This window comes from Mus caroli, unplaced genomic scaffold, assembly GCF_978045245.1.
Source record: "Mus caroli unplaced genomic scaffold, Mus_caroli_1 scaffold_7, whole genome shotgun sequence".
Lineage (NCBI taxonomy): Eukaryota > Metazoa > Chordata > Mammalia > Rodentia > Muridae > Mus > Mus caroli.
The window spans coordinates 106,148,461-106,168,468 of record NW_028227262.1 but is presented as its reverse complement, the minus strand read 5'-3'; the positions used below and the strand labels follow the sequence as shown (position 1 = coordinate 106,168,468).

The following is a 20,008-nucleotide window of genomic DNA, read 5'->3' as shown; positions in this document are numbered from 1 at the left end:
AAGCTGTTCCCAGGAATGTTTTAACTACGGGGCATACCTGGGCTTGTTTTCTTTTTTCTCAGCCCCAGGCAGCCTCTAGGCTCACAAACAACCAGCAATTTCTGAGTACTTTATATGACTTACAGGTCTTGAAATTTTATCTTTCTTTCAGTTAATAAGAGCCCATTCAAATAATTTAGCACATCCATAGGCACAGATAGGTTAATTTGTGTGGATTTGGCAAATGCTAATCCAACCATTTATGACTTTCTGTTGTGACTTTAATTGCAATGAAGATGCCGCCCTAGGTGTTCCATCTTTGTTAAAGGCAGTGGAAAGAGACCTAGGACCCAGTGACCATGCTGCCATGAGTCAATCAGTCCAAATCCTTAAACAGCACCTGATCAATACACTGCAAAGTCCGAGCCAAGCAAACGATGAATCATTCTCTGTCCTCTTTAACATTGCCTTTCTCAGTTGAAGAATGTCACCACCATTGTTTTTCTTGTCTAGCATCCCAGATGACAACACATGGCATCCTTTGTCCCATCTTTTAAGTGGGATTATTATAGTCCTTCCTTAGTCATTTTATTATATTTTATGATTAGGAGGACTTAAGGACAGCGTTGCATTGCAGCTTTGCATAAAGGTAAGAATGAAACCAAATTAGTTTAATAACATAATTTAAATAAAATTTATTAATTAGCAAATTAGCAAATGGTTAATATATGTTAATATAACAGTAATATTAACTCTTGACAACACACTGCTGTTTAATCCATTCTAAAGTTCAAGTAAGCTTGTTTGCCTTTTTAAAAACACACGAATATTTTACTTGAGGCAGAATAAGTACTAAATCTACACTAGGGATAATTTTAGGGAAGCCCAGTTGATATGTCCACAACTGATTTTAATATTGTGACATATTTTGTATGTGTATAGTAATATGTAATTTAATGACATTCATATTAATGCCTGTGGTAATTACATTCCAAACTATTATTGTAAGTAACATTAGCATACTGGCCATACAACAGGGAGAGGGTTACATGCAACTTTGCAATTTCCAGCTAAGTTCTTTAATATTTCGTTAGAGGTAAAAATAACCCATTTCTTCAGCTAGATCTGCAGGCAGCTGTTGCATTGTCTGATTGGTTCAGATTATATATATATAAATATATATATATGCATTAAATTATTCTTATCTAATCTGGCAAACCAAAAGACATTTGGCTTCTACATATCAGATGGCTTTTAATTTAAAAGAGAGAAACTTAAATATTTGGTTTTAAAAAGAGAGGAAAAACTAGACATGGGTAATCTCCAGCTCAGTTACTAAATTTTCTAGAGACTCTGAGTTTGTGGAAATGGTGAATATGCAGTCCCAGTGGTTGTACCTTCTCTGGATTCTCATGAATTTGCCAGGCTGCTGTCATTGGCCCTGAGCCCCAGCAGCTGCTTATGAGAAGGTGAGAAACACCCGCATTGAAACATCGAGGACGTTCAGCTTTTTGTTGCTTTTCTAAGTAAAGTCATGCACTGTGGGGGGGGGAGGGGGCATCACCAATAGTCCTGCTTTTAGATCTGAACAGAGAGGGCCATGGAGCTTACAATCAAGGAAATGTATGCTGAACTGATTCCTTTATGTAGCTGTTTACAGCAAACTGAGTCATTTTTACAAATTCTTGTGAGTTGCTTATTCAGAGTCTGTTCACCACCTGCTTTCAGTTAAAATTAACTATGAGTTTAGGATTTTTATTGAATATTATTTAGTGCATCAGTTAGAATGAGTTTTTATAACAGCAGCCTGTGGGGATTTTTTTCCCTTTCTTTTCAGAGCATTGATTGGGAGGCCAACATTCCACTACTCATCTCCACTCCACAGTCCCCTTTTAAAATTAACCTTTGGGATAACTATTATTCAAGGGTCTAAATAGATTACATGTATTGACTTCCTTCCTATGACACGTGTTTTATCTCCTAAACGTAAACTGATTGTAGTTTGGATTCTCTTGAGGTACCCACATAATTTGTGCTTTTTCAATGGTATTTCCCATATTATGTATCTAATTATGTGATTAAGTATTTAGTGCTGTTTCCTTTATTAATAATTGTTTTCTGGATCAAATTGTAAAAACCAGTGTTTTGGCCCTTTGCAGACAGCAGCTACTTGCTAATCCACCTCCCCACAACACTGCTGAGCACTTGTGCATGTTTGAGCTTGGCTTTGAGACCTCTGTGTAAATATGTTAAGTGGTGATGACTTGGTTTTTTTCACTACCACAGACCAATGCCTCTAAAGCCACATTAGCTGTAAACATGACTCAGGAGCTGCATGACTGTAGGGACAGGAGCCAGCAGCTTAGTGTAATCTTCTCACTCTGAAACTAGGTGTGTGGAAAGGCCAAAGGTCACAAGCAACTGACCTGGAGAGGAGATGGGCCAAACTCAGCCAGGAGTCAAATAAACTTCTTGCTTTGATACAGAACATTCTCTACTCTATGCCCTTTGACCCATCTTTCCAACCTGCCTGTTTTGAAGATGACAGTTACTAGTGGAAATTTTCCTTGTTCCTTCCTTGTAAGGGTGCTCAGTCTAATGGCCACAGAATGTTACAAAAAGAAATGGCATCCAGTGAGCAGGGAGTGTGGATTCTGGGTGGGCAGTGGACAGATTTTGGGGGAGAAAGGAACTCTAAGCTGTTTTTCCCAGCTGGTAAGGGTGGAGGTGAGTGCTGATCCCTGCTGCTTGGTGAATGAGTCATGGTGCCTGAGGGCAGAACTTGCAATAGGGAAGGGCTAAGTCTGGCCACAAATGAAGCACCAATGAGCAGATAAATATTTTCCTGGCACCTTACCTGAGTCTTTCAGAGAGGCAACTCTCCCTGAACAATGCAAACGGAAACTGTGGAGTAAGAGCCAGTCTGCGTGTGCACTAATATGGAAATTCTAAATCTGCTTGCAGACCGAGGGGCTCCTGAACACCAACGAGAAAGTTCAGACTGTTCAGGGAAGGTAGCCAAGATCAACAGACCATCAGCTATGATAGATCAGAGTCACAGAGAAACTGTAGGCCACCAAAGGAGTAAGCAGTCCTGGGATAAAAGGAAAATAAGATGGGACCCATCCAGCCAGTTCTTGGGTGTTTTCTTAAGATCAAATTGTGATCCGAGTGAGATTATTCCCTATTGGTGCTGAAAACGCCTGAAGACCTTTGTATCTTAACAGCCTCAGTCCTGTCCTTTGACAGACTTGGTGAAGTTAGAGATGGGAAGGGACTTGCTGAATGTCACACAGCCAATTAATTATGAGCTACAGGTGCAAACAGCTCTGTGCTCTCCACTGAGATTTCAGCAGGTTGCCTTTGGAGTTTGCTGTTGTCATAAAAGGTCGAAGGTGATTGGCTATGAGTTAGCAAGGTTGGACAGACAGAATGAGCAGCCCGGGTGTTTCTGAGGGAGCAGGAGTACTAGTGCTCACCTGGATGGGTGGTTAATAAGCAGGTGCGCATGATGGTGCTGAGCTGGGTTGAGCAACAGATTGGAAACAAGGGTCAAGGTGTGGTTTCCAAGTAATTTATTATCCTTACACAGTGGACCTTCAGATTCTAGTGAGAACTTATGTTCTGTGTGTCTGTGCGTGCATGTGCTAGTGTGTATGCATGTGTATGTGTTTAAATTTAGAGGAGGAACATAAAAAAAAAAAAGAATTTTTGGACAAGGTGGATTTGATCCAGAAGACTGGATTTCCTCCCGGGAATGAAGTAATGTTAGAATTAACTAACCAAAGAGAAACAAGGATTAGAAAGCAAATTGAAAGTGTTTTTAACAGTTGGCAGTTGAGCAGGTGCTCGCGTATGCCCTTGTGAGTGCTTTCTCAGTTGCTCTCTACTTTATTTCTGGAGAGAGGGTCTCTCAGTGAGCACTGAACTTGCTAATTAGGAGTGGCTAGCCAAGGAGCTCTGGAGATTCTCTTGTCTCTGCCCTCCTACCATGGGCATTTCAGCTATGCCCCAGATTTATATTTGGATGCTGGGGATCAAATTCAGACACTCGGGCTTTTGCAGCAAGCAATTTACCAACTGAGCCATTTCTCTGATGCCAGAAAGTCTTATTTTTTTCTTCTGTTGTTATACTTGGCTGCTCATGTCTCCACCACCAAAACAAACATAATTTTGTGGTAATTAATCCCTGGACACGAGAATGAGTTCACTGCTCTGTCGATTCCCAGTCCTATCACCCATCATTCCTCCCGAAGTGTATTCTAGATTGATGTCAAATTTGAAATGTTCTCCCCACCTCCAAACTGTTACTAATAAGTCTTGCCACTAGTGGACCCAAACAGATGTCACGCATGCATTGCACAAGGAGCCTCTGAGTCTTCTGTTTCTCCCTAACCCCAACCCTTCCACAGACGCTCACTCTCTCCTCTGCCTGTGTGTTTCTGTTGGTAGTGGTGGGTTTTTTTCTCTCATTCTCTTCCTGGTTTGGAAGGGTACAGCCTTCCTGTCCCCTTCACATCTCCCTCCTCTCTATCCAGATAATCTTGTTTTTTATTTAAGACTTAACAGCAGGACTGAATATTTACATTTTTGAGAGACAAGAGATCTGGGCCTTACTGAAGGACTTGATTCCACTTCTGTTAAGGTTTAGATTCATTTTTGTGCTCCCTAAATCTCAATAGCCCTCAGTTATTGATGTGCACATCTCATGGCATGGGAAGCCTGTCTGAAACCTATTCTTACAATTTGGAGTACCGTCCCTCCATTTGAGTTTCACATTTTTACCTAGCATATACATACTCCTTACAAGGTTGCTTTCAAATGAAATTACTCATCAGAGAGCTAGTTACACAATGCATACTAAATACATTATTTATCATTAACATTTCATTTGAGACCCAATTTCTAGGTAAAGTCCATGAGTTATTTCAGCTCCCCATAGTCTTATAAAACACATAAACACTCAAATCAGGGCAGGCTATGGATGATGGCCTTTTTTCTAAGAAAACTCCAAACTTAAAGTGGTTGACATTAATGAAGCAAGATCCTGCTATCTGCATTTGGAGAGTAAACTAAAATCATAAGATATTAATGCAGGTTTGGCTAAGGTGATTTTTGGAAATAAATCTCATGTTCTCTCTTCTGTAAATCAGGATACTTATGCCCTTATTTGTGCATTTACTAGCCTGACTTCTCTGTGACCTACAGCTCTCAGTGAGCTCTAGACCATTTTCTGTTTTTATATATAATATATTTACTTTTATTTTTTGGAAATTCATATTTTGCCTGCATGTATGTCTGTGTGAAGGTGTCAGGTCCCCTGGAACTGAGGTTACAGTTGTGAGCTGCCATGTTTGTGCTTGGAGTTGAACCCAGGTCCTCTGTAAGAGCAGCAGGTGCTCCCAACCACTGAACCGTCTCTCCAGCCCCTTCTGAATCATTTTCAACCCAACATCTCTTCCAGCTCTTAATACCTCTGCCCAAAAATTACCTATTACTACACAATCTCAATAGCAGTCCACGGTCCTATTCTCCTTCTCCAAGATGTTCCCAGAGCAAAAACTGTGAGTCCATCTCAGGATGACTATTCTTCTCACTACTTGCCGTGATGGACAAAATTGTGTGGTCTCCTGACCTCAACTATACTTTCTGTCCTCCTCACACAAGCCCAAGTTCTTTGGTTCTCATCTCTCTGACCCCGATTCCATGTTTTTTTTTTTCTTCACATATGAACTCAGCCTTAGCAAACACAAAGTATCTGCACTCATGCAAATTTGCTGTATCTCCATTCTTTTCTCGTTATACCAGCTTTTACTTACAAAGCTATTTATTTTTTCCCCCTTCTCCTCATTCCCTTTAATTAATTTCCTACCATGTTGCAATGATTCAAACCTTAGCATTCCCCAGGTCTACTGCCTCTTCAGCCTCTTACGTTGCCTGCACTGGTTATCTCTGAGGCTAGTTCAGTCCCTCTGGACTGAATCCTTATAACTTCCCTCTATATATCTGCTGATCTCACTGTCCATTTCTTTTTTGAAAGCACAGATCAGACACAGGCATGCCCATATGTTAAAACAGCCAGTGCCTGTGTTTGTGCAGAGAGTACAGTCTGAATGCCTGGACCTAGGATGTAAAGCCCCTCCCTGCCCCCCCCACCAGCTTCAGCTCCCTCACAGCCTTCAACCAGCTGGTCCGACACACGCACCACCCCGAGCTCCCTGGTCATCATCCAATATCAGTAATCTTGTGCCTGCTTCTGCTGAGACAACTGCCTTTTCTGCCTTGCTTATCTAGAGCTTGCTCTTCCTGTCATAGCTGCTCTATAAGTATGCTCAAGCTTTCTTGAGGCTGCCCCAGCAGACAGAACTACTCCTCAGTAGTGCTCCTGCTCACCTTGTTCTCATGGAAAGCCCCACACAGGCCTGCTCAGCATTGTTCCCTGTGTTGTACCTGGTCTTCTGGGTCTTTCAGACTGTCCAATGAGACTAGCAGTTCTCAGGAAGCTAGGAAGACATTTTATTCATCTTTGTATCCATCAAGTACATTTGGTGCCTATAAATTCCTCTTAACTGCAGGAACAACTATGCCTGCCCTTATTTCTCAGGGTGTTGTTATGGAATCCAAATGGAAAGGTATTTATGACAGACAGAGCAGGATACACTAAGCCTGAAATGTAAAAACTAAATGTCCTTCAGTGTCCCCCTTGCTCAAGCAAGCACCACTTCTGGGTAAGCAGAGAAAAGCCTCCCTTCAGAGGAATCAAATTTATTCCTAAGTAACCACAGTCATTTAAGACTCCAGCTAAATTGACTTTTGTAACCTGGTTCCATCCCATATTCCATTAATTAGATCATAGTTAAGACGACATTTGGAGTCTATTGAGTGTTGTGAGTTACATAAGCAACATGAAATATTCAGCTGACAAGAAAATATAGGAATCAAACGGCTTTACAACTTCTAGAAGAAAAAACATACACATGTACACGCGCGCACACATGCAGGAAAACAGGAGCCTGCATGGAGGGATACACAAGCCTGTCAGCCTGCAAAACCCTGTGGGGGGTGGAATCAGAGAGGAGCAGAAAGATGGCTGGGGAATGTTAGCAATGAACATAGGACTATTCAGAAGCCTGGTATGCAAGAGGCCACGTAGACACCGAAGCAGACTCTGGGGTCTCTGAATTATGATGCTTTTTGTGGCTCACATATCCTGAGCTGAGAGCTATGGGGATGCCTGGCTGAGTAGATAAAAATACCAGACTCCCTAAAATACAGCTTGTCTAGCCTTTAAAAAAAAAAAAATCATTTGTTGCTAAGCTGATTTTGCTATTTACCTGAAAAAGCCAAACTGAAACCTAAATGCCTTTGATAACTAAGTCTTTGATAGAATAGGGTCCTGGGGCATTTAAGGGAAAGTACTGAGCAATTATCCCAAGGGCTTTCTGACTTAAACAACCAGAAATTCTAGGATCACAAAGAAAGTGGTGATGCATTGCCATCTAGTGGAAAAAAGCTATAAGGAAGTTAAACAGCAGTGCTGGCTTATATTTTTACTTTATTAAGATGTCTCTGATGCTTACAGGCAGGGTGCTGCTCTGGATAATAGCAAAGTGCTGAGGAGCTGAAGTTGCACTGCCAGAAGAAGATGTCAATCAGGGGATGACTGGGCAGGTGATGTTGGGGTAAGGCTGGAGTATGATGGTCTAGAGCTCTAGGTGAACTGCCCTAGAGGGGGCAGTGAACTCTCCAGCATGCAGAAACTTGATTCCCATTAAGGAAAAACAATAAGCAAGAGTGATCTAGAAGTGCAAGAACTTTCCAAAGGAGGGTACTCAGGGGTCTAACTACGGAAGCTAGGAAAGAACAGTGTTGAGATAAGTGTAGCTCCCAAAGTGGTCACCATGGCAACCAAGGATAGCTTAAAGCCTTGATTCTTATTTAAGCCTCTTTGGTCTAGGAAAGGAAAGCGCTGTAGAAATTAGCAGGTTTAAGTCAGCTGTTCTCAACCTGTGGGCCGTGATCCTTTTAGCAAACCTCTATCTCCAAAAAAAAAGTATGAAGTTGTGAAATAGCAATGAAAATAGTTTTATGGTTGGGGTCAGCATAATGTGGGCATACTTTAGGGCTGTGGCATTAGGAAGGTTGAGAACTACTGGCTTATGAAAAGTAAAATGAATAAAAAACAACCTTTGAGCCCAAACCTGGCATCAGAGCTGGGTTCAATAAAACCATCGCTATTCTAGTACAGACAGGAGAGAGTCCCTGTGACCTAATAGAGCCATAGATACTAATTTCTATAGAGCTGATTTTCATGAAAATAAAGTTATTATATGTTGCGGCCGGCCAGCGGCTCACATGTCTGGGTTCTAGTCTGGAAAGGCATCTTGGAATCTGGAAGAGAAGGTGGGTGGGGCATCATCCTTGAGTACAGTTGCAGGTGACCACGTGTTTGGCTCCGGAACAGCAAGGCAGCAGGCTCCAGCAGTGGGAGGGGCAGAACGATAGGGTGGCAGGCTCCACCCCAATGCTCTCTTCTTGCTAACAGAGAAACCTGAGCTGGGGGGGGGGGGGGTTTACAATTATAGACTTCTATAAAAGATTTCTGAAGTTTTTAAAAACCATTCCAAACCAAGAAATCAAATAACAACAAATATAAGGATGTGTGGAAAGACAAATCTCTGTGTGCTACTGGTGGGGGTGGAACCTAGTGCAGCCATTATGGAAGTCAGTATGGAACTTTTAAAAAAACACAAAATAAATGGAACTACCCTAAAACTCAACTATACCACTTTCCACACATCTCCAAAAGATTCTGAGTATTACCATAGAGACACCTGCACATCCATGCTTATGGCTGCATTGTTCACAGCAAGGACATGGATCTCTGTTGACGGAGAATGGAAAATGAAAACATGGTGTCTATATATAATGGAAGTTGTTTCATGTGTGAAACAAAACTGAAACTTCCAGAGAAAATGAATAGAACTAGAAAGTATTCTGTTAAATGAGGTAATACAAACTCAGAATGTACTTCATTCATATGAACCTGTGGGAGCCATTCAAACCACTACAATGTTCTTATGAGGCATACAAGACAGTAGGTGTCCCCTAAGTATACAGCATTTGTTATGTAGTTAGGTTGACAAGAAAAATAACTTGTCTGGTTGCACTACAGAAAATATGTTGATTTTATTGGGTCACTAAAAGTATTCTTCTAAAAAATGTTATTGTAGAAGATAGCAAAGGACAGCTTTGGATGATAGCACAGTTGAGGATTCATGGCTAGCTTAACTCTCTATTGCCATTAATAGATTATTTTCCAAGGGAATGTCAAAATATCTTACATATCCCTATGATCCTGCTTATTAATTTAGCAATGGTTGAAATATAAATATCCTAAATATACTGACCCAATTTTCAAATAGGATAAAATCTATAAGCCAGATGATATTCTGTGAGAATTTCAAAACATCTTTACAAGATCATAAAGAGTTAAAACTAACCAAACAAAGCTGAATGGGTGATATAAATCCCAATGTATTTAGATTTAAGCTGTTATTTCTCCAAGTACAAATTAGCAGTGAACTGGACTCAAAGCATCTTTTATTAAAATATCCTGGAGGCTGTAGTGGTCAAGAATATAAATGTGCTCTAGGGCTAAACAAAACACCACACTAATGGTTTTCACTAGAAAAACCATTAGCAGAGATCCTGTTAGATAGTCTTCAATAAGCACCCCTGGCCCCATTAGCAGAGGTAAGGTCCAGACCTGACATCACCATCATTACTCAGAGGAATGTTAGTAGCTCACATTCACCTGGCAAGAGACAAGGGACCTGGAGCCCAAGCCCTGCTAGGGCTGAGCAAAGTGGTTCCAGCATGCCTGCAGAATGCAGAGCTTTTGAGGATGTCACACACTCCCCAGTGCTCACAGAGTTAGTTTATTCCTGTGGTGCCTCACTTGCAAAACATAGAAAACAAAACTGTACTCTAGGGGCTATAGAGATGGTTCAGTGGTTAAGAGCACTGACTCCTCTTCCAGAGGTCCTGAGTTCAATTCCCAGCAACCACATGGTGGGAAATACATATATTATGGGACAACTCTACTCTATCCAGTGAAACTAGATTTTGTTTCCTCTCAGAGTCAAGAACTTGAAAGGAAATCTGTTCAAAACCTTTGTTGAATAGAGCCTACAAAGACCCAGACTGTTGGAATATTGTAGAGCCACTGATGGTGGTAGGAGTATATCTGGTGTGGTAGGAGCCCAGGCTTGATAGCCAAGGAAGTTTCTTCAGTTTCTAGGTTCTAGGCCTGGCTCCTCTGTTTCTTCCTTCAGGCCATCTTTCATTTCTCATTCCCAATACCTAAGTTTACTTTTAATAAACATATGTATACTTAGATTGCCTAATAGTTTGTCTAAGATTTGCATGTAAGGATACATCTAGAAGCTCATATTTCAGTGTTTAAAATTTACACATATATGTACACACACACATATCTGTGTGTGTGTGTGTCTGTGTGTGTGTGTATTTTTCTAATCAAGAGGTTGGATCCCAATCTAGGTCTAAGCTATGGGAAAATACCCAGAGTGCTAACTAAATTATATCTAAAATGTCTAAGTTTTGAAAAAAACTGATGTCTGATGAAAAAAAAAGAAAAAGTCTTCTCTCATTTATGTTTCAAGGTTGCTCATTTCAAGGGTCTTTTGTGACAGAATGTAAAGGAAGAGGATTTTCCAACTCTTTCCTTTAAAAGGCTCACTCGTGCACATAATGAAAGTCATCAATATTGCAGGGAATACATTTGAGTCCCCAAGTTAAAGACACTGCTAGTGATGCTATGACTATTGGGTGGCAAGGAGATGGTAATAACAACACTACACTGGGTTTTTAACTTAATCTGTAGACCCCTGTACATTTTCCCATCAGTATTGATATAGGATTAATTCTAGGATTCCCCTGGAGGCAAAAGTCTGCAGATGTACAGGTCCCTTGGCTGCAGTGGCACAGTGTCTGCACACAACCTATACATGTTTTCCCGTATTTGTTGTCTCATCTCTAGATTTATAATGCTCCAAACAATGAAAATTCTATGTAAAAAGTTATCCTAAATGACAAGGAAAATATTTACACACACTTAGTATATACACCGTTATCTTCCAAATATATTTAAACTGCTGATGATTGAATCTATGGATGCTTACGCCATGAATTTGAAAAGTTGCCTCAAAGATCAATAAAGAAGGATATTTTGTAACAAAGATATGTCCACTTCCAAACAGTGCCCCTTGTTGGTTCTTATAGCCACTAAACCAAGAACTATTTTGATAGATATGTAAATAATTTATTATGAGAGTGAGTTTCTCTGGAGAAATATTTATCCAATATTCATAGCAAATCCTAATTTAGAAAGTATTATATGTAGTTTACCAAAGTTGGATGCTAAATATAATTTTTTGCTTACAGGGAGATTGAATCATGGGTCAAAACTCTTGGCAGGAAAAAAAAAAGAAACAAGACTAAAATTTTTCCTGTGCTTCCTGAGTCTGATACCTTCCTAAAAGCTTTCTGTTTTAATCCAATAGCAACCCAATACTGAAGGATAGCAAATACAGATGATCTTAACAGAATCACTGAAGTGTCCCTACCCCTAGCCTATTACAAATCTGCCACTGATGTAGACAAATGCCTGGTCATATGCTAATGCACAGCACTGGCTCCTTGACAGCTAGCTCTTCTGTCTCCTCTTCCCCTTACTTATACTGCAATAGTATTGACTCTTCAGATGTCTCGGCCATCTCTGAATATCATTCAAGTCACGGGGACTTTTCCACTAAAAATGCAGTATTTCAGGGGCACACTCTCCGAGCTACTACAGCCAGAGCTCTCCTCTCCTCTTATTAGATCCACCTGCCTCCCACATTGTAAATTTGACAGTGACCATTCATCTCCATACAGATCTCACTTTGCTCCTTATGGCCAGATGCCCCTCTTCTGTTACCTTTCCCCCACTGCTCTTGACCGTCATTATCTTGATGCCCTCTCACCTGCTCTGAGTTCCTTATCTCCCTCTTTCTTACATGCCCTTTTGTATCTACTCACTTAACCAGGATTTACTTACATACTTCCCTCATATTCATTTTACTCTCTGTAAAAACTTTCCTACCACATACAAGTTAACTCCTCGTTTCATTTCTCTCCACCATGTGTGTTTCTCTGGTGGATTTTGCACCCGTTGAATGGCAAATTTGCACTCATCTTCCCTAACTCATTTTCAAGTCTTCAAAGCCTTCTTCTATGTGAGAATACGGATCCTCCGAACTCTTTTGAACTTTCTCCATTCCCTCTCCCTTTTCATGCCGGGAACCCAGCTTTCTCTGCCTATTTTCAGTTTTGACTTCCTTTCACATGAACTCTCCATGCCCCTCCCAAGTGTTGTCTCCTGGTTCTCCTCATCACCTACTCTTCCTTACCTTGGACCTTGGGTTCTCTTTACTTCAGTGTCTGGGCTTTAATTTTCCTCTTTGATAAAATGTGAGAATAGAAGAGCACAGTCCCAGAATGAAATTTATCACTCAGTCCATGTTTCGTAATTTACTACTGTTTCTTCTTTCCTTTTTCACCCATTTGGATCCATCTGTCTGGCATCTCTACTACCTTTTACCTTCTCAAACTAACTGTATACCCACCATCCTATCCGTATAATAAAGTAGGGATTTATATACAGAACCAGAAGGGTCTACCATTTCTTCCTTTGTTGTGGAATTTGTCATTTCTCCAGGTTGGCTAACAACCATAGAGAGAAGGAAGCTATTTAGGCTTTACCAGACTGGAAGGTGGGCATGATCATGTGGGCATGACCTCATGCTCTACCCAGTCATTCCTGAGCTCTTGACCCACCATCTAGATATTATTTCTCTTCTGCCTATATCTTAAAATAACCACCATAACTGCCTAGATTAGTCCCCAACCCCAAATAGTAGCCATAAATAAAGGCTGGGAATTTTCAGTCCCAAGGTTAAGAAAGAAACTATAGTCATTTTAGCATAGATATTCTTTCCACGTACGTACCTACTCAGGTATTTTGGCTCCTTTCCCAGCTATGGTGACAAAGACAGAAAGATCCTTGGATCCTTCATCCCAACTCAGAGAGATGTCTATTAGAGATGAGAGGTACTATGACATCATCCTAACCAGCCTACTTGCCATACTGTTTTAGATACCCATTATACCTCACTTCTTCCTTATCCTCACCCTTCACAAAAAAGGGGGGGATAAGTTGAAATTCACAGTGATAGTTGACATTCAGTAGCTCCCATACCACTCACATTTCTCTTGTGCCACTATCCCTACAAGGCCAAAACTTGAAAGAGTGGTCCAGACTCTCTTTCAGTTCTGAGTTTAAAAATAGACTTATTTTAGGGGTAGGACTGAAGGTAAAGGTGCCCCAAACCTCCCTTAATGGAGAACTGGACCCAGAAAATGCCAGGCTGCACATAGGAATGCCCAGTGGGGACCTCCCAGTAGGGTTAGATTCCTGTACTTGTGTAATCTAACTAGCACAGTAAGGAAGCCAAGGAAGCAGCAACACAGCTCTTCATTCACAAAACCAAACACCCAATAGTTACTGTTTTATTTATTGCATACACTACCTAGGATGGCAGTAATACCACATGTAACGTTTAGAGTTAACATGACCATTCTATTCTTTTGAATTACTAAGGGGTAAAGGGGGAAATGTGATGGCAGCTCTCTTCCTTCTCTAAGCCCAGGCTGGAAAGACCTTGGACCACCATAGCAGGCTAGTCCATAGTCTCTCATATCTTTCAGGGTTATTCTTCCCCCTTCCCAGGCCTCCAATAAGGCCTTCCTTCTCTTTACTCTTTAGCTCCAGGGGCATGGCTATTCTTACTTTTGTCTCTGACCTCCTCTAGTGCGGGCTGCTCAAGGGAAGAGGAAGTCTGCTCATCTGACATTTTGCTTAGTGAGGACCCTGTGTCTACTCTAGTGCCTTCAAGAAGCCCATTGAGGCCTAATGAAGACTGCTTACTCATAGTCAGAGCATATGGAGTTGGTAATAGGTTAGGAAAGTAACCCTCTGCCCCTAGGGGGTGTCCCAGAGCCTGTGGGTAGTGTGGACGAGGGAAGGGAGGTTCTGGCAAGCAATGGCCACTCCAGGGTCCTGTACCTGTGGAATCAAAGGACATGGGAATTATTGGACAGAATTAAGAATATCAAACATCACTGAATAAACTGGAAGAGTCTCTTTTTATTTCCTTGGGACCATGGCTTAGGTTCCTAGTGGAAGCCTGAATAAAACATTAACACTAGCCTCCCCTCCCCTCCAGGATCAGAAAGGTTCCTGAATTCCAGATACTGTGTGGTTTAGCAACTATGACTTCACAGATCACAGGTCAAGGCCAAGTGCTGGCTTATAGAGGCACCAAGGAGACCAGGAACCACCTGGAAATCTCTTTTATTTCTCCCTATAGAACTCTTTCATGCATGAGATAGAGGGCTTTGGGGTTTCAGAAGTCCATGTAGTTTGGCATAATTAGCTGCTACCAATTCTGTGCCAAGTCCTTTTGTCCACTATGTCTAGTGGTCACCATATCCCTCCAGCAATATGAAACTAGGGTTCCAATGCCAGGCCAACAGAAGTTTCAGGATAGCTACGATCAGGGGCAAGTGAGAGGTTTGCTCATCATCCACACTGCTTCATTCTTTCCTCCAGATGAGGACATAGTCTGTCCTTTCTCTCCTTTAAACAAAAGGAGGTTATTTTGCCCTCTAGCCCAAACTCACCCATGTTTTCAGCAGGTGGCTGCAGCAAGATCTGACCTGGTGGGGGTCCTGGGCAATAATCCTGTGATGAGTCTCCACTGAAGCCAAAAGGAAATGAAAACAGAGAGTCTTCTGGTGGTAGAAATGGCATCGAGCTTGGGATGGGGTAAGGGAAGGGGGGCAGATAAGGAAACTGTGACTGAAGGGATGGGAAAAGGGGTGGATGTGGAGCCTGGGAGAGCTGGAATGAACCCAACTGGCTGCTTGCTTGGTAGTCCTGAGGCCCCAGGTCTTCCAAATTTGAGTAGGTGGGTGGTGAGGCGATACTATGGAGGACAGAGGACTATTTAATGAGATGTAACAGTGACTTCATTCCCACCATAGTTAAGAGACCATTCTCTTATAACTCCTTTCTCCATCTCTGTGGCAACATCAAATCTTGGGCAGCACATCTGTCTCTTCCTCTTCCCACCCCCTGTTCACTGCTGCCCCTGCTTCTCTTCTATTGCTATAAAATGCTTGATCACTCCTCCTCAAACCCACATAAGGTTTCATTCCCCTTCACATAAGCCACTTTCTGACCCATTTCAGCCCTTTCCTTTCCACACCACTATTCCTTTCTTCTCTCCAAGGTTACAAATGAACTCAGGTCCCATACCTAGTGCCCCAGGACACATAGGCCTTGTCCTTGTATATGCTGTCACTGCCAGGAACGTCCCTCATTGGAGGCAGTACTTGAGGAGTTTGAACAGGACCCAGAGGAAGAGGAAGGTTGGCCCTTCGAATAGGTGGGGGACTGAGGAGTGGTGGAGTCACTGCCACCCTCTCAGCACCCTCATTATGCTGAAAGGGGGTCAGAGTCTGTTCAGAAGTCAGCAGCATGGGGGGCTCTAGGAAAATATGACAAAGAGAGGCACTCAGCATAAGAAGATGGGGAGACAGCTGTGTCATTGCTGAATGACAGACCGTGCAATCAATGCCCAGGGCTCACTGGTACAAAACCCTGGAGTGCTGTGGTCACTGACACCTCTACGGAGTGAAGCCCTTCTGTTTCAACTGTCTTCTTAGCTTTCATCCCCACCCCAACTCCCCAAAACCTTTCTGAAAGTAGGAGTTCACCAGGAAAGACATCCAGAATGTTCTCTGGAGGAACGGGGCCAGGTTCTAGGTCTGTAGGCATAGGGTCTAGGAGCTCAGGAGCAGATCTGGAGGCAGAAAGAAGGAAGACTGTATCTTGTGGCTATTAAATGTAGAACTGAGATTGCGTGCAAGGAAAGGACCACTTACAAGGCACCAGCAACTCCTTGTCTCCAGCCCAGCCCAGATCCCTTAAAGAATTAGTCAACATCCCTAGCTCTTACTCCCCATACACAACATTCTCCTTCAAGACCCCAGGTCTCTCATGCTGACTCCACTTCTGCTTGGTGTGGACACCCAACAACCAGAGGCCATTCTCACCTGTGCTGGCTGCTGTCAGCACTGGGGGCTGTAGGACCATTCTTAGTTTCCTTCTCGTTCAGTTTCTCCACTTTTCTCCACTTTGCCCTGCGGTTCTGAAACCACACCTAGGAATAGAGGAAGGGCACCTCAACTTGAGAATGCTGGCAGAGACAAAGGCTTAAGCATGATTGTGGAGGACACTTTCCTGGGTTTCAGCTACCTCTTAGCTCAGAAGTATAAAAAGATCTCTGTGGTATCTTTCTCTTTTAATTGGTTAAAGCTGTGGCCCTTGGAACACTTGGGACACCCTTGCATCTGAGACTAACTTCAGCCTCTATCTCAGCTGAGGCTGAGCACATGGCCTCTCCTAGAGAGTTCTAACCAGCAGCTTCCAGATTACTCTTCTGACCAATTATCCAGTCCCTTTTACCATGATTCGTTGGGGGGTTACCCCCACCATCTGGGAAATCTCATGGCGTTTGTCACTGTCAGGATAGTGGTCTTCCTGGAATATCCGCTCCAGTTCTTCCAGCTGGTCTGAAAAAAAAAAAAAAAAAAAAAAAAGAGAGACGTAATGGAAGAGGCCAGCCACCATAGCAGGAGAGGAGAAAGGAGATGCTCTTTGTGTACCCTCAGCAGATAAGGCCCTTGGCCCCAACCCAAGAGCCAGGCCTTCTCTCATGCATAATGTGATATATAAATTTCTGAATCTTCTATCCTGGTCTAAGACAAGATACCCTGCCTGGTCTTCCCTTCAGGGGTCAGAAGTATTGACATTGCCATGGACAAAGAGAAACATTCAGGGCAAAGTGACTGACTGCACCCTCCAACATCTCCTTGGGCCATACTGTTTGCATAGATTATACTCTTCCCTCCACCTTAGACAACTAACCTGAGCGGTACAGGGTTCGGGTCTTTTTCCGAAATTGACAGGTCACTTCCAGGGATTCTTTCTTCAGGTCCCCTTCACGAGAGTTGAGGGAACTGGCGGCTTGGCCTGACTCAGAAAGCATAGGTTTGTGAATAGCACCCAATTGAGCGACATCAATGAAAGCTGTTAATGCCAAACCTGTGGCAAGCAGCTTTCTGGGCTTACCAGGGACTGCAGAAATGGATGGCTTCACCAATTCTGCCTTTCTCTGTGGGAGAGAAGAACCTTCTTCCTCGGATTGGGGACTACATGCATCTGGTGTGGGGGCTTTGTGCACTCTGCAGGTGTCAGCATCCATTAACTCCCCAGAGGTGTTCGACAGTGGCCTCTTTCCCAAGCTAGACCTGGGGAGTGAGGACTGCTTGTCTTGATCATCTTGGATGGGTGGGGAAGAATCCTGCAGTGGTCCCTCTGTCTCCAGTGCAGCAGTCCTGGGCTTGTCACCAGCTTCCTGGTCTGTGGAGAGCAGCAGCCACTGGCTTCAGCGCTAGGTGGCAGAACCCCTTCCTCCCTGTAGCTGCTATGTTGTTAGAACCCAAAAATTCCTTTGCCTGTCTACCAAATGAGGCCTGAATGCCAGGCTCACCTTCTTACCTGGGCAGTTGGAAGGATGAGTTAAATAAGTGGTTCTCAACTTTACCAATGCTCTGACCCTTTAGTACAGTTCCTCATGTTGTGGTGACCCCCCAGTCATAAGTGTTTTTGTTTCTACTTTGTAACTGTAATTTTGCTACTGTCATGTGTCATTATGTAAATATCCTGTAGCCTCAGGCCATCCTTGGGAAAGGGTCATTTGACACCTCCAAAGGGGTCATGATCCACAAGGTGAAAATCACTGGATTAAATAATCCAAATGTAAACCACGACTGCACCTCTGCCGGAGTCTTAATGTGAGAACAATGGAAAGCTGGGTATACATTTTCTCAAATTTCCCCAGACATCAGAGGTGCAAGCTTAGGCGACAAGCATCTGTTTGATATTTCTAATAGATAACCATTGGGGAGGGGTGAATAGGAAGAGAGAAACAGGCAGACTGCCATCCTGGCTTTCCTCAGACTAGCCCTGGTTTCAGAAGGGAAGCAAGGCACTGTGGGTTGCAGAGGAGATAAAGCAGGGCCCTGGATCTTCCAGAGCACAGGCACCACCCGCGGAGGCCACGGGGTGGGGGAAATCACAGGAATGAATGATGGGGCCTTTACCTTCCCCAGTCCTTTCCCCCTCCTAGCCCTCAATCCACATGTGTTCTGGTTCCTCCCTCCTCTCCTTCCTTCCGCCCAGTCCCACTCTTCTGCAGGTGAGGAAGTCCTCATCTGGAGGGAAAAACCCCTTCAACCAGCTGCGAAGCTCACCCTCCCTGACGCTGAAGTAACCCTTAGAGATGGGCTTGCTGTGGATCCTAACAGGAGCACAGAATCCATTTGACCTCCCTCCCACCCCCATGTACTTCCCCCTAGGTGAAGAAATGCAAGTAGGCTTGCTAAATAATCAACCCAAGATCACACAGGGATTCGGTCCACGGGCTCAGTCTACCCTCAGCCACCTTCTGGAATCCAAACGCTTCTCCTACTTACTTCAAGTACTTATCACAAAAGAAAATTCACCTCAGAGAGTTGCTATCATTTCCAACGAAAACAGAAACTGTGTAAGTAAACGGTAACCGGAGCCTTTGACTATACCCCTAAAAAAAACTTTCTAATAATAGATAAAGCTGGGGGCAAGTCCTGGCCCAGGAGCCTTTTTCAGATGATTCTATATACACCATAGAACCCTGTTAGAGAGGTGGAGGCGGGGTGCAACCAGAGGGTGAAGGCAGTAATGGTGTCGAGGGTCGCTGGGACAAACACCTTTAATCCCAGCACTTGGTAGGCAGAGGCAGGCAGATTTCTGAGTTCGAGGCCAGCCTGGTCTACAAAGTGAGTTCCAGGACAGCCAGGGCTATACAGAGAAACCCTGTCTCGAAAACCAAAAACAAAACAAACAAACAAACAGTTTCATAACAGTGATTAACATGTAGCACAGTAATAAGCATGGTACGGAGTAGGCACTCCACAAACACGGACCTTATTCCACTAATGTACCGTAGTGAAAAGGGCAAAGAGTGGGAGAAGCTAGATTAGAGCGGCACTTTATCCCCAGCACACCTGAGATGATCCCTCAAGAGAAGGATGTGGTTAGGTGACCTCCCTTTCCCATTACCCACAGACTTAAACACGCTCTCGAGGCTGGACCAGTGAGCAGCAGCCCTCACAGGCTCAGCAAACCCTCCTCACTAAGGCCAATCCCCAACGGGTGCTCACCCTGCATTTTCTTGCAGAGCTTCTCCGTAGGTTCCATGGCCCAGGCTCCCTCTCCTGAGCTCGCCCTGGTACCACAGGCGCGGCTTTAATGAAGTCCGTGGGGTGGCCAGGTGTGTGGAGTCTGCACAGGCCACGCAGCACAGCCGCAGCCGCCGGAGCTGGCGCCCCCCAACTCCACCCCCAGGGCGAGGCACCGCACACCTGGGGTGGGGGCTGGGAGAGCCATCCTGCAGTTCCCTGTGAGCCAAGGGTACCAAATACTGGTCAAAGACACCTCCCCAAAGTCGGGGCAGGAGCAGAACAGCAATGGAAGGGAGGCTCCCAGGCTAACCCACATCCTAGCACGCAGTGAATGGACATGGTCGTGGCTCCCCTCTTGACCCTTGAATACGAGCCTGTCCTAGCTACTGCTTGCTTCAAGGATTCTTGTGCCTCAAAGTCCTAACTGACTTGAATAGCCTTAACATACAGATCCAGGGGTAAAGACAGGAATGGAGTTGAAAGTACCCCAGGCCTGGAGATTAAACCTCTCGGACCCCGCACAAGTTTGCAAGTATAGACGAGGTTCAAGCGAGTC

General features: G+C 43.6%; 1 protein-coding gene across 1 annotated transcript; it reads right to left on the bottom strand.

Annotated features, from left to right (window-relative positions):
- Positions 1–13,856: 13,856 nt before the first annotated feature.
- Positions 13,857–19,468, bottom strand: Nobox (NOBOX oogenesis homeobox). Its single transcript, XM_021165767.2, has 9 exons — positions 19,432–19,468; positions 17,300–17,590; positions 17,096–17,200; positions 16,634–16,740; positions 16,222–16,328; positions 15,883–15,968; positions 15,422–15,653; positions 14,785–15,089; positions 13,857–14,167 (listed from the first exon to the last, which is right to left on the bottom strand). Exons 1-9 carry the CDS (start codon positions 19,466–19,468, stop codon positions 13,857–13,859), a joined length of 1,581 nt encoding a protein of 526 aa, XP_021021426.1.
- Positions 19,469–20,008: the final 540 nt, after the last annotated feature.

Excerpts from the sequence above, each read along its gene's own strand:
- Nobox (XM_021165767.2), bottom strand. The coding sequence starts at position 19,468 with ATGGAACCTACGGAGAAGCTCTGCAAGAAAATGCAGG. Across the intron at positions 17,591-19,431 it reads GCTCTGCAAGAAAATGCAGG|ACCAGGAAGCTGGTGACAAG; the intron begins GTGAGCACCCGT and ends TGCTCTCCACAG. Across the intron at positions 15,090-15,421 it reads TATGTGTCCTGGGGCACTAG|TATCGCCTCACCACCCACCT; the intron begins GTATGGGACCTG and ends TGTCCTCCATAG.